The sequence below is a fragment of the Microcebus murinus genome, chromosome 9 (genome assembly GCF_040939455.1).
Source record: "Microcebus murinus isolate Inina chromosome 9, M.murinus_Inina_mat1.0, whole genome shotgun sequence".
NCBI lineage: Eukaryota > Metazoa > Chordata > Mammalia > Primates > Cheirogaleidae > Microcebus > Microcebus murinus.
In genome coordinates, this window is record NC_134112.1 from 82,292,528 (window position 1) to 82,306,827 (window position 14,300).

Below are 14,300 nucleotides of genomic sequence, written 5' to 3' on the forward strand. Positions count from 1 at the left end.
CCCTGTCTCAAAAAAAAAAAACCAAAAAAACATTACACCAAGTGAAAGAAGCCAGACACAAAAGGCTGTATATTGTATGATTCCCTTTATATGAAATTTTTAGAAGAGGCAAGTTCATAGACACAGAAGGTAGACTAGTGGTTACTCTACATAATAAAGATATTAATTATCACCAAATGATAAACAGGCTTAATGCAACTCCTACCAAAATTACAGCATTTTTTGCTAAATGTAAATAAGATTATTCTAAAATTTATATGGAAAGGCAAAGGAATTAGAATAGTTAAAATAAGTTTGTAGAGAAAAATAAAGTAGGGAATCAGTCTAAACAATTTACTATATAGTGACAGAAACCAAGACTGTATGGTATTGACAGAGGGACAGACACATGGATCAAGGGATCATAAGAAAGAACCCAGAAACAGACCCATATAAACATGCCCAACTGACTTCTGACAAAGGGGAACAGGCAGCTCAATGGAGTGTAGGTAACCTTTTAACCAAATGCTGCTAGACCAAATAGACATCCATAAGCAAAAGTTATCTTGATCTAAGTCTCAGACCTCATATAAAAATTACCTAAAAATGTATCATGGACTTAAATGTAAACCCTAAAACTATAAAACTTTTAGGAAGAATAATGATAGAAAAAATCACTGAGATCTAGGCTAGGCAAAGAGTTCTTAGACTTGATAATAAAATCATAATCCATAAAAGGAAAAACTGATAAAATGGACCTCATCAAAATTAAAAACTTTTGAACTTTGAAAGACCCTGTTAGGAGGATGAAAAGACAAGTTACAGACTGGGGAAAATATATTTGCAAACTACATATCTGACAAATGACTAGTAGCTATAATGTATAAGGGACTTTCAAAATTCAACATTAAAAAAGCAAACAATCCAATGAGAACATAGGCAAAAAATATGAACAGACATTTCACTGAAGAAGATATACAGAAAGTGAATAAGCAAATGAAAAGATCTTCATTATTAGCCATCAGGGAAATGCAAATTAAGACTGCAATGGTATGCCACCACGCACCTATCAGAATGGCTAAAATAAAAAATGGTGACAAAACCAAATGCTGGTGGGAATGTAAAATGGTATAGCCACTCCGAAAAACAGGCAGTTTCTTTAAAAAACTACATAGGTAACTACCTTATGATCAGCAATTGTACTCCTACGCACTTATCCCACAGAAATGAAGACTTATATTCACACAAAAATATGTACACAGATGTTTATAGTACCTTTTCTTGTAGTAGCCAAAAAGTGGAAACAACTCAGATGTCCTTCAACAGGTAAATAGTTGACCTCAGGTACAGCCATACCATGGAATTCTAGCCATTAATAAAAAAGAATGAACTACTAATGACATGCAACAACCTGTATGAATATCCAGAGAATTATGCTAAGTGAAAAAAGCCAATCCAAAAGGCTGCATACATTTATATAGCATTTGTGAAATGACAAAATTACAGAAATAGAGAACAGATTAGTGGTTGTTGCCGGGGGTTAAGGAGGGGTGGAAATGGAAAGTGGATGTGGCTATAAAAGAGCAACATAAAGAATCGTTGTGGTGATAGAAATGTTCAGGATCTTCACTGTGTGTATCCATGTCAATATCATGGTTGTGATGGTGCATTCATTATAGTTCTGTGAGATGTTACCATTGTGGAAAACTGGGTAAAGCGCACATGGAATCTCTCAGTATTATTTCTTATGAAATGCATGTAAATCTACAATGATCTCAAAATGAAAAGTTTAATCAACGAACAAAAGTAGTTTAAACCAGTAATCCCAGCACTTTGGAAGGCTGAGGGAGGAGGACTGCTTGAGCCCAGGAGGTCAAGGATATAGTGAGCTATGATGGGGCCACTGTAACTCATATCTCAGGATATAAAAGGTTATATGTATTTAACATATATATTATAAAAAGAAGATATGAGGCTGGGTGAGGTGGCTCATGCCTGTGCCAAACCCCAGCACTTTGGGAGGCCAAGGTGGGAGTGTCACTTGAGCCCAAGAGTTGGAGACCAGCCTGAGCAATATAGCAAAACCCTGTTTCTACAAAAAACTAAAAGATTAGCTGGGCATGGTGGTGTGCACCTGTAGTCCCAGCTACTAGGCAGGTTGAGGCAGGAGGATCTCTTGAGCCCAGGAGTTCATGCCTATAGTGAGCTATGGTGATGCTGCTGCACCCTAGCTTGGGCAACAGAGCAAGATCCTGTGTCAGGAAAGAAGAAAAAAAAAAAGCAGATATAAATATCTGAATATCAAAAAAATTGAAATTAATTTCAGACACCATTACTGAGTCACATATTGTTTATGAATTGAGGAATTGAAGAGAAAGAAGGGGTTGTCATTCACAAACCCATTTCAATTCCCAGGGAGGGAAAAAAAACTATGAAGGCATAGATAAATCTATATATGTAGAATAAACCTCAGCTTTAAAATATTTAAGTTTAAGAAGATATAAAGGTTCCTAAAGAAATTCATTCCTTTATAGGAGTCTTTAAAATCATATCTTGACTCCTCAGAAAAAAATATGGCACTTTAACTCTAGATGCTTACCCCACAGAATCCCTTACTGCAGAAGGGTGGATCACAGTTGCAATTAAGGGAGAGGGGCAGAAATGGAAGATTGGAGGGTAGGTGTGGCAGAGGAAATGAGGCTGGGGGAAACACAGGGACAGTGTGGCCTAAGAAACAGTCCACCAGGCCTGGCACCAGATCTCCAGCATTGACATTCCTCATCCTGCAGACAATCCTAGTTCTATCTCCTTTATTGAACTCTGAATAAATCACAAAAGCTCTGTGCCACAATTTCCTCCTTTTCTAAAACAGAGATAATATTTTCCACCTGCCCATCAAACAGGATATTTGCAAGGATAAAGATCTGTATGGCACGAAAATGTTTGAAAAAAGGGTACCAAGAAATAGTATCTGCAAATGTGGGGAATTTAAATAAAACATTTAAGTCTATTTCATATGAGTAAACATGCATAATGGAAGATAATGATTTGAAAGGAGACTAGAAAAAGAGAAACACAAAATAAACAAGATGATTTCAAAGTAAACATCAAAAAAGTCAACATCCCAGTTTACTTTTCAGTTATCGTGAGGCTACTGATGGAAAATTCAGTATTGCAGTGCCTCAATCCACCAGCAAACCCATCTTAATCAGATGGATTTCCACAGCAGGCTTTAAAAAGGTTGAAAACAAAAATAAACAAACAACCAATCAAAACCTCACAAGACTGCAAATCCGCTATCGGCTGGGCAGCAGTCTTTACCAGGACACTGAAAAATGGGAAGAGCACAGGAATAAGCAGTTCATTTCACCTGCACTGCAGCACTAATTAAATTCTGTCTGGTACTTTAGTTACTCATTCAAGTCTGTCTGCCTCCACTTGAATCTAAGCTCTTTGAATGAAAAACCACAATTCACACTCATCTTTCTATCTCCCACAGTCCATAAGGTTGCATGTAGTCAGCACTCGGCAAACACTGAACTGAACAAACATGCACATGTATAATCTATTACTGCCAGTTTAAAGGAGTATATGTAAGGTATTCCTAAATAGAAGTTGACCTCCTGATATTTATTTAGCTTCAGCCCTGCAACTTATTAAAGAATGGTTTTAATTTCTGGAATTTCATTCTCTCAGTTTATGTTATTTCTTATGTCGTAAGGAATAACAAGCTAAATTATGTGAATACAAATTTTTACTGATAATCTGAAAGACAGCTTTCAAAGGTAAATCCTGAGTCCAGAAAGACATCAGGCGAGATAGTGAGAAACTTTACACTGTGATTTATACCAGGTATGGTAGGCTTCTTCTTGTTAATTCTTCTTGTATCAGTCAATAATTAGATTTTTTTAAAGTTCCGATTTTTCTAATTTTTACTCACCGGTGTCCAGTCTTGACTTGACATGCTGATACCTTGGGTTCTGTGGTATCCTTTTGGTCAAATACTAAAAAATAAGGAAATCTAAAATCAATTGGATTAATATATGCATAAAGGTGGCAAAGTCAGATACTTAAAAAAAATGGCACTAATCTAAATTTCATAGAATTTAAAAGTGGAAGGGGCTGTCGAGGTAGAACTGTCCCTTCACTACAGGACTCTTCTCTACAGCATCTCCACAAGTGAAGGCAGTTGTTAGTTTCTGTCCAAACACTTCAATATTTCAACAAAAAAAATCTCAAAAGTGCTATATGATAAGAAAAAGAAAAAAAGCCCTTACAAAATTATTTCTTACATTAGCCAAAATCAGAATCCCCCCAATTTCCACTCAGTCCACAATTGCAGCCCATTATGTCATCCACCTTTGCCTCAAGAAATCTGTCAAAATAACTGAAGCTATCCTGTTCCTCTTCTTTTAATTTCGCTCTCTGTATGATGGTTTCTAGGCCATCTCCCTGGACATCTTCCTTCTAGATTTTATCCACATCTCCCCTAAAAAGTGGCAGGCAGGAGCCAAACCTGACCAGGGGCCCTGATGTCGTCAGGTCAAGACCCGGGTGGGGAGGCTGCAGCTGTCTCCCTGGGGTCTGTGGCTCCACAGATGGCAGTATGGTGGCACCTGCTCTCGTGACAGCTGAGGCTCATGTCATGCTCGAGGTAAGTTTATGGTCAGCAAAAATGCCTATGTCAGGTCTCCCTTGTGCTGTGCCCTGGTAGTTAACTCTTTCGATCCAAGTGCAAGACATTAACCCACATTAAATTCCAGTGGCGATTGTGAAAGCTATTAAGTGAGGGAAGGCGAGTGAACAAAGACATTACAAAATACCACTTTCTTGCTCAGGCCTTTTTCTGGCCTGCAGGTATGAAAATTCTACGTTCAGTAATAGGTAGCTATGGAATACGAAATTAAAACCACGTAATATTAATAACTTTCCAACTTCATCTTCTGCCACCCTCACATGTTCTCATGTTCAAGTTGCCAGGAACATCTCCCTAATGTACCACACTTATGCGGGACACCAGGCTTAGCAGACGTCTGCCTAGAATTTTTTCAACTTGTCCTTGGGCAAAATTTATTTCCTCTGCAAAGCTGTCCAGGGTGAAATTAGGTACTTTTTTCTGCTTAGCTCCCAAAGTAACCACACCTGGTACCCTTGTTTACACCTAATCTTCCCTAGTCTAGGATCTCCTTGAAGGCAGGGACAATGACTTACTCCTATTTGTCCTAGTATATGGTATGTATATTGATTGATACCCAGCCAATAAATATCTAGAATGAGGATTGCATTATAGCAACTATCCAGTTCCTTAGAAGAGAACATCAAACTTGGCTAGGCGCAGTGGCTCACGCCTGCAATCCTACCATTCTGGGAGGCCGAGGCGGGTGGATCATTTGAGCTCAGGAGTTCGAGACCAGCCCGAACAAGAATGAGATCCTGTCTCTACTAAAAATAGAAAGAAATTAGTTGGCCAACTAAAAATAATAGAAAAAATTAGCCGGGCACGGTGGCGCATGCTGTAGTCCCAGCTATTCTGAAGCAGTAGGATCGCTTGAGCCCAGGAATTTGAGGTTGCTATGAGCTAGGCTGATGCCACGGCACTCTAGCCTGGGCAACAGAGCAAGACTCTGTCTCAAAAAAAAAAAAAAAAAAAAAAGAGAGAGAGAGAACATCAAACTTAAAAAACTGCATCATTTACCTTTGAAAACAGTGAACTACAGCATGTTCTGTTGGGAGGATTGCAAAATAAATCGTTTACTTATAAAAATACCAGTTCAAATGATGCATAAAGCATAGAAACAATACAGCATACATCAATGTCATAAAAAATATCTGTTGGCCAGAGTTTTGGATTTCAGAGACCAGAAAGAATTTATAAAAACTGGGTGCACATACCTACAGGGAGATAACAATTTTTAATTTTGCCAAGGACATAAAAACTAAAAACAAAAAAAAGTAAAACTTCACAACTACCATTGACTATATCTAAAGGGGAAGAAAGAAAAAAAAGATCCCAGAGTAAAAACATTAGTCCTTTAGTGATATCAAAAAAACTCATGACATTGTCTATGTTTTTCGCTTCATCCCAAGCAAGTAAAATCTTTATAATGAACACATAGCATTGGTCCTCAGATTGTGTTTGGAACCACTAAGCTATTTTATCTGTAGAAAAAGATTGGAAAGCTCATTTCTCCACATAAGCAGTAACCCATTGTCTATAAGAGACCCTGACTGTAACACTAATTCTAATTCCTCCTAGATGAAGATGGAGAAGATTCTTAAGTAAGAGAAGGAAAATATACAAAGACTAAAAAGGGAGACTTCGGGACAAGTTCCTCAGAGGGAGACAATATCATGGCAAAATGAAACAAAAAAAACAGGAAAAACCTGTGCCTGGTAAATTGAGTCAAGGAGTCAAGTAGTGCTAATACTAGACTTTAGTTATCTTAAGGCTAAGGGATTTTTTTTTTTTTTTGCACTATGTATTTTTATCATTTCTATACCCTATTTCCTGTTTTTACTTTTGTTTTGTTTTTCCTGCTAGTTTCCTAGCAAAGCTTCTTTTGAAAAATTCCAGGCTAGTCTCTGCTGAACCAAAGGGATTTGTCCATACCTAAGCCAAAATAGCTAAGAAGTGAGGGTGTCTCTGGGGACCAGGTGTGGTGGCAGCAGAATGATGAGGGGAGAGTGTGGACAGCTGCAGTCGCTGAGCCCTTCCCGCCCCCGGTTTTCCCTTACCCAGACTAATGAGAAATCCATATGCTGCAGGAGAAAAATGTAATGTTTCTTTTCCATGTTCCCATTTCAGTCAAATTTCTTGTTCCTGACTTTCTAGTACCAATTACAATGTAAAACTATTTGTGCTCTACTGCAAGCAAAGCACCGTAGATTTCATGGAACTGTCATACTTTTTTCTTTAAAATTCTTGCTTTGGGAATGACGGCTTCTTGACCTACTGACCAACTGGCTTTCTTTCAGTACATAAACAGGATGGAATGGTGGAAAGTGAAGGACCTGAAAAAAGAAGCTGTTTCAAGGAAGACCATTCATTCAACAAAGACTTATTGAGCAACAACCATTCATTCAGTTGACACTTCCTGAGTGCCTGCTAAAAGCAAGGCCCTGTGCTGAGGACACAGTCCTTGCCATCCAGCTCTCACTGCCTGCTGGGAAGACAGACAAGTGAATAAACAGATGCCAGACTGCATGAGGAACAAGGAGAAGCAAGAGGGGGTGCAACAAGAACACCTAAGATTGGCACCTAATCCAGACTAAAAGAGTTGAGAACTGTTTCCTGAAGGGTGACTTCTGAGCTAAACTCTGAGGGCTGAGGAGGTTAATCAAGCCAAAGGAATGGTGGGTGGGAGCTACAGGGTTCCTGGTAGATGGAAAAGCATGGGCAAAGAAGAGAGAGGCGAGTGAGAGTATGAACAGATTTAAGAAATCTAACAGTAATTGGCAGACCTGGAGCATAGGGGGAATATGGGGACAAATGAGACTGGAGAGGCAGGCAGGGGCAGATCACTAAGGGCCTAGTATACATGCTAAGAAACTTGATTTTATCCTGTAGATCAGTGGTTCTCAAACAGGTACAATCTTGCTCCCCCTAGCCCCAGGGACATTTGTGAATGTCTGGAGAGATTTTTGGTTGTTACAATTGGGGGGTGGACACTACTGGCATCTATTGGGTAGAGAGCAGGGATACTGTTAAACATCCTACAATGACAGGACAGCCCCAAACCAAGAATTAGCCAGCCCAAATGTCAACAGTGCTGAGGCTGAGAAACCCTGGTGAAGATGGAGGGGATTCACTGAAGAAGGTTTAAGGAGGAGTGATGAGATTGTATTTGTTTTAGAAAGACCACTCTGGCAGCAAGATGGAGAATGTGAGTCCAAAAGAGAGGCATGAAAATTCAGTTAAGAGGTGGTTGTGCTATGAGGACCTGTAGTCCTAAGGTAGTCGCAATAGAGATGAAGAAGAGACAGTTTTGAAAAATCTTTAAAATGTAAAAGCAAGATGATTTAAAATTGACTCGTGTAACAAGAGGACAGTGATACTATTCCCCAAAACAAGGAACTAAGGAGGAAGCATATACTGAAAAACATGTTATGTTCAGTTTGGGGCATGTTGAGTATGAGATACCTGTGGGTCATCTAAAATGGAAATGTCCAGCTGACTATTTGGGTCTGGAGAAGAGGAGAGAGATCTGGGCTAGAAAAAACAAGATGTGGGAATTGTCAGCATATAGTCAGTGAAGGAAGCCATGGAATGGATGCAATCATCCTAGGGGAGAGTGTACATGAGAAGAAAAACTCCAACATTTAAGATCAGGTGGAAGAGAGGCATTTTGGATGAGACTCAGAAGAGGCCCTACCTACAAAAGCAGCTCATGAAAACTAAAGAGTTTAGGAAGAAGGGGAGTGGTCAAGAGGGAACAATACTGTCAAGACAGAGAACAAGAGGTCAAGTATGAACAAGCAAACAAGAATGCAGGACAAGTGAGAGACCAAGAGGAAAGCGAATGTGGATTTAGCAAACCGGACACTGCTGACGGCCCCGGTGAAGCAGTTATAGTCAACTGATGGGGCAGAAGCAGAAACAGCAGGTCAACTGCATGAGAGGGAGGAAGCAAAGAAAGGGATGGTAGCCAGATGGTCTTATCTCCCCTAAAGAGAGACGCTAAGGGATAATCTTTGTTGTTGTTTTGTTTTGGAAAAAAGAAAAAGGAGAGATTTGGATGTGAATAGGCCAACAAGCAAGATAAGAGAGGTTGCAGGTGTGAGAGAGTGGGAGAGGATGGGGGCAGGGCCCAGGTGGAATGGTCGGCTTTGGATATATATTTAAAATAAAGATATAAGATAGGCAGACATAATAATGAAGTTTATCAGGAGAATGACCCTACTAAATATGGGGTGATTCATTATAAACCAATATATAATTGGAACTTCTTCCCTTCTAGCTAACCTCCTTGAAAAAATAATCTACACTTAGTATCTATACCTTACTCTTCAATCCATTGCAATGTGGCCATTGTCCCCACCATTCTACTGAGAGGTTCCCATGGCAGTCAGTAAACATCAGAGATCCCTTAGTTGCCAAATATAATGGATAACTTTACAGTCCTTAACTTACTTCACTTTTTTACACCATATGACACTGTCAGATTTCTCTACTTTCTTCAGTTTCCACTCCCTCGGCTTCAGTGATGTCTCTCTCCCCTGATTCACCAATCACACATTGTTCGTCTGTCAGCTACTTCACTATTGTGTCCCTCATGATTCCAACTTCTCAATCTATAGGTTTTCTATGGGCCAAACACTTAGGGTTAATTCCATCTACATGCTTCTGATTCCAAATAGGGAACTTTATTTATTTATTTTTAGAGACAGGGTAACACAGGAGTTTTTTTGTTTTTTTTTTTTTTTTTTTTTTTTTTTTAACACAGGAGTTTTGACCAGCTCCATTTCTGACCTGGGCCAGTTCATCCCTCCTTAGGCAACGTGGTGGTCCCCCTACTCGTAGGAGTTCACCATATTGATGCCAAACTAAGTGAGGACACCTCATGGGCATAGCACACTATAGCTGAGATCTCCTGGGCTTGAGAGAGCCTCCTGCCTCAGTCTCCCAAGTAGCTGGGACCCAGAGATGCCCACTGCTGTGCATAGCCCAAATAATGAACTTTAGCCTTCACTCCTCTTCTGAGCTTCAGGCATATATTCATTTACTCATCCCACAAATATGTGTGAAACAACTGTTGTGTGCCAACCAATGGGACAATGCAGATGAAGTCCCCATCTTATGTTCTCATAAGTATGCCAAAAAATAAACAAGTAAATAAAACAATTACAGATTGATCTACTTATCGGGTGAAGATAGCAGATTGAATGAATGCATCTAATTTTATTATCTCTTAAAACTTCAATAAAAACCTCATTAAAAGGATACTGTTTTAAGGACATAAAGCCCCAAAAACAAAGAGAGTGGGGTAAAGGACAACAATAGAGCACTAGATTTCTGAATTCTAGAAAGCTGATCAAAAGTGAAAATGCCGTGCTGGGCTAAAGATAGCCAAGGACTACCAGGCAACAGAGAAAGCCAAGAACAATTCTTAAAAGGCTGAGGAAATGACAGCCTTAGGCAGTTCCAGAAGTGAGGAGTAGTAAAAGCAGTAGCTGAAACAAGGGCTGGTTGAAGGCTGTTTGAGAAGCAGTTGGATCTCCAAATCCCTCTCCTCTCAGGGCCACTAGACGATTACCCCTCCCTGATCCTGGCAGGTATGTATAGATTGTTCCCTGGAGAGGTTTCTAGAGTAGGAGGTCTCCACACAGGAGAAGGCAGAGATATCATTACTGAAAATAGGAGTAATAAGTGCATGACACATCCTAATCTTGAGATTTAGCCTCCAACCCTAATCCCTCCAGGAATTCAACTAGGCTTTTACCCTCAGGAGACAGAAGGAGTTCTCTGGGGAAAATAGCTGGCCTGAGAGGAAAGAGTGAATGTACAGATTTGGGATTCCTGAAATCATGGCCCAGTGAGATCATTCTATAATAAAGTTTGCTATCAGCAAGCCTCTCCCCAATATACAGAGATCTCAATCCCCTTTTAAAGTCTACTTGAAAATATAAATTAACAAGTTATGGATTAAAATAAGTCTAAGAACACTGCTATAGACTAAATTATGTTCCCCTAAAACATGTATGTTGAAGCCCTAACCCCCAATGTGACTAAAATGGAGATAGAGCCTTTGGAAGGTAATTAAGGTTAAATAAGGTTATAAGGGACAAACTTATCCAATAGGATTAGTGTCCTTACAAGAAGGGACTACAGGCCGGGAGATGGCTCATGCCTGGAATCCTAGCACTCTGGGAGGCTGAGGCGGGCGGATCGCTCAAGGTCAGGAGTTCGAAACCAGCCTGCGCAAGAGCGAGACCCCATCTCTACTAAAAATAGAAAAAAATTAATTGGCCAACTAAATAAAATTATATAGAGAAAAAAGCCAGGCATGGTGGCACATGCTTGTAGTCCCAGCTACTCGGGAGGCTAAGGCGGGAGGATCGTTTGAGGTTGCTGTGAGCTAGGCTGATGCCCCGTACCCTAGTAACCCGGATAACAGAGAGAGACACTGTCTCAAAAAATAAAAAAAAATATGAAGGGACTCCAGATAACTCCTCCCCTCCCCTCCACCATAAGGACAGTGAGAAGGTAGCCATCTGCAAGCCAGGAAGACAGTCCTCACCAGAAACTAAATTGGCTGGCACTCTGATCATGGACTTCCAGCCTCCAGAACTATGAGAAATAAATTTCTGTTTAAGCCACGCAGTCTGAAATTTTGTGATGGCAGCCTGAGCTAACACAAACATTTCCAACAAAACAAAAACATCAATTTGGAGGAAATTGAGACTATGCAGGGAGAAAATGTTTTCCAAAACTATAATTAGAGAAATGAAAATACATGTCTACACCGTTCTAAAATTGATTATAGTGATGATTAAACAACTAACTCTGTGAATATATTAAAAGCATTGAATTGTACACTTTATTTATTTTATTTTATTATTATTATTTTTTTTTTGAGTCAGAGTCTCACTCTGTTGTCCAGGTTAGAGTGCCAGGGCATCAGCCTAGCTCACAGCAACCTCAAACTCCTGGGCTCAAGCGATCCTCCTGCTTCAGCCTCCAGAGTAGCTAGGACTACAGGCATATGCCACCATGCCCGGCTAACTTTTTATATATATTTTTAGTTGGCCAATTAATTTCTTTCTACTTTTAGTAGAGACAGGGTTTCGCTCTTGTTCAGGCTGGTTTTGAACTCCTGGCCTTGAGAGATCCCCCCACCTCAGCCTCCCAGAGTGCTAGGATTATAGGTGTGAGCCACCACACCCAGCCTGAATTGTACACTTTTAATGGGTGAATTTATGGTATGTGAATTATATCTCAATAAAGCTGTTATCAAAAAAAATTAAAGTTTAGGGCCGGGCGCGGTGGCTGACGCCTGTAATCCTAGCTCCTGGGAGGCCGAGGCGGGCGGATTGCTCAAGGTCAGGAGTTCAAAACCAGCCTGAGCAAGAGCGAGACCCCGTCTCTACTATAAATAGAAAGAAATTAATTGGCCAACTGATATATATATAAAAAATTAGCCGGGCATGGTGGCGCATGCCTGTAGTCCCAGCTACTCGGGAGGCTGAGGCAGAAGGATCGCTGGAGCCCAGGAGTTTGAGGTTGCTGTGAGCTAGGCTGACGCCATGGCACTCACTCTAGCCTGGACAACAAAGCGAGACTCTGTCTCAAAAAAAAAAAAAAAAAAAAAAAATTAAAGTTTAAAAAGTAAAAATTTTTTAAAATAGCCTTTTCCTCTACAAAAGACCCTGTTAACAGGATGAAAAGATAAGCTACAAACTGGAAAGAAATAATTGCAAACTATATATCTGAAGAAGGACTAGTATCTCAAATGTATAAAGAGCTCTCAAAACTCGACAGTAAAAATGTTCATTGTATCAGTGTTTATAATAAGAAATAGTAAAAAACAAAACAAAACCTAAATGGCCACCATGGGAAAAGAGATAGATAAATTATGGTGCCATCAAATGCTAGATTACTATATATAGCAGTAAAAAGGAATAAACTAGACATATCTATCAAAATGGATCTTAAGCATAATTTACATGATAAAAGCAAGTTATAGACATATAGCATAATACTATTTTTGTGAAATTTTTAAGTTCACAAGATAATGTAGTATGTTATGTTAGAAAAACATGTCAGGTGAATTGGAAAGACACACATTACATATATGGGAGCAGATGCCTATGGGGAAGGGAGATGAGGTAGGGAGTAAACCAAAATTGGCTATAACTGAAAAGTATGAATAATCAAATTATATCAAGTCATTTCTACAAGTGAGGTCTAACACAATTAGAAAAAAAACAAATAAATAAAATTGCAATACAACCATACAAAGTACTTAAATAAGAGTTAAAAGAAAATAATTAAGTTGATGTATAATTTTCTGACATGGAAAGATATCCAAGATACAGTAAGTAAAAAAAGTCAAAGAATCATATGTACAATGTTATAACATTTATGTAAAACAAAAGCACAAGATAAAACTCTTTTCTCTACCCCCAAATACATATACACACACTTGTGTAAATGTATAGAGAAAGCTTTAGAAAAAATAAACATGAAAAAAATCATAAATAATAATATAGGAAAATGTCCTAAATTATTCATAAAACTACAGAATAAAAATAAAGGCAGATAGTAGATCTAGAGAAAACAAAAAGCAGTAAGAAAGAAAATGTATCCTAATGATCACTGGTTTTGCAATAAAAATATTTACAGTCACCACCACCAACAAAAAAGGAAACAAAAAAACTCAACAATAAAAAAAAGATAGAAACTAGGCAAAAGACACAAAGATATTTTACTGAAGAAGATATATAGATGGCAAATAATGACATGAAAAGATGCGCAGGAGGGTGGGAGGTGTGGATAATGAGAAATTACTTAATGGGTAAAATGTATATTACTCCAGTGTTGGATACACTAAAACTGTGGTCCCCAACCCCTAGGCTGTGGACTATTAGGAACAGGGCTGCACAGCAGGAGGTGAGTGGTGGGCCAATGAGCAAAGCTTCATCTGTATTTACAGTTGCTCCCCATTGCCTGTATCACCGCATAAGCTCCACTTCCTGTCAGATCAGCAGCGGCATTAGATTCTCATAGGAGCACGATCCCTACTGTAAACTGCACATACAAGGGATCTAGGTTGCATACTTTTTCTGAGAATCCAATGCCTGATGATCTGAAGTGGAACTGAGGCGGTGATGCCAGTGCTGGAAAGTGGCTGCAAACACAAATTATCGTTAGCAGAGAGGTTTGACTGCACAATAAATGCAATGCGCTTGAATCATCCTGAAACCATACACCCCCACCTGACCCCCAACCGGGATAAATTGTCTTCCATGAAACTGGTCCCTGGTGCCAAAAAGGTTGGGGACTGCTGCACTAAAAGCCCCATACTTCACCACTGTGCAATATATCCATGTAACAAAATTGCATTTGTACCCTTCAGATTTATACCAAAAAAAAAAAAAAAATTTCAAAATCAGTATCCATTAGGGAAATGCAATTTAAAACCACAATGACAGTGGTACTACACACCTATTAGAACAGTTAAAATAAAAAAATATCGACAATGTTAAATGTTTCCAAGAATGTGCGAAAACTGAATCTCTCATACATTGTTGGCAGGAATGTAAAATGGTACAGCCTCTCTGGAAAACAGTTTGGCAGTTTCTAATAAAACTAAACATATGCT

General features: G+C 39.2%; 1 protein-coding gene across 1 annotated transcript in view; it reads right to left on the reverse strand.

Moving 5' to 3' along the window:
- The window catches only part of CEP41 (centrosomal protein 41), a 43,057-nt gene that overhangs the window by 23,990 nt on the left and 4,767 nt on the right, over positions 1–14,300 (reverse strand). Inside the window, exon 2 of the mRNA XM_012789230.2 lies at positions 3,920–3,983. Within this exon, the coding sequence (XP_012644684.2) occupies positions 3,920–3,983 (64 nt within the window). The remainder of the gene's footprint in view (positions 1–3,919; positions 3,984–14,300) is intronic.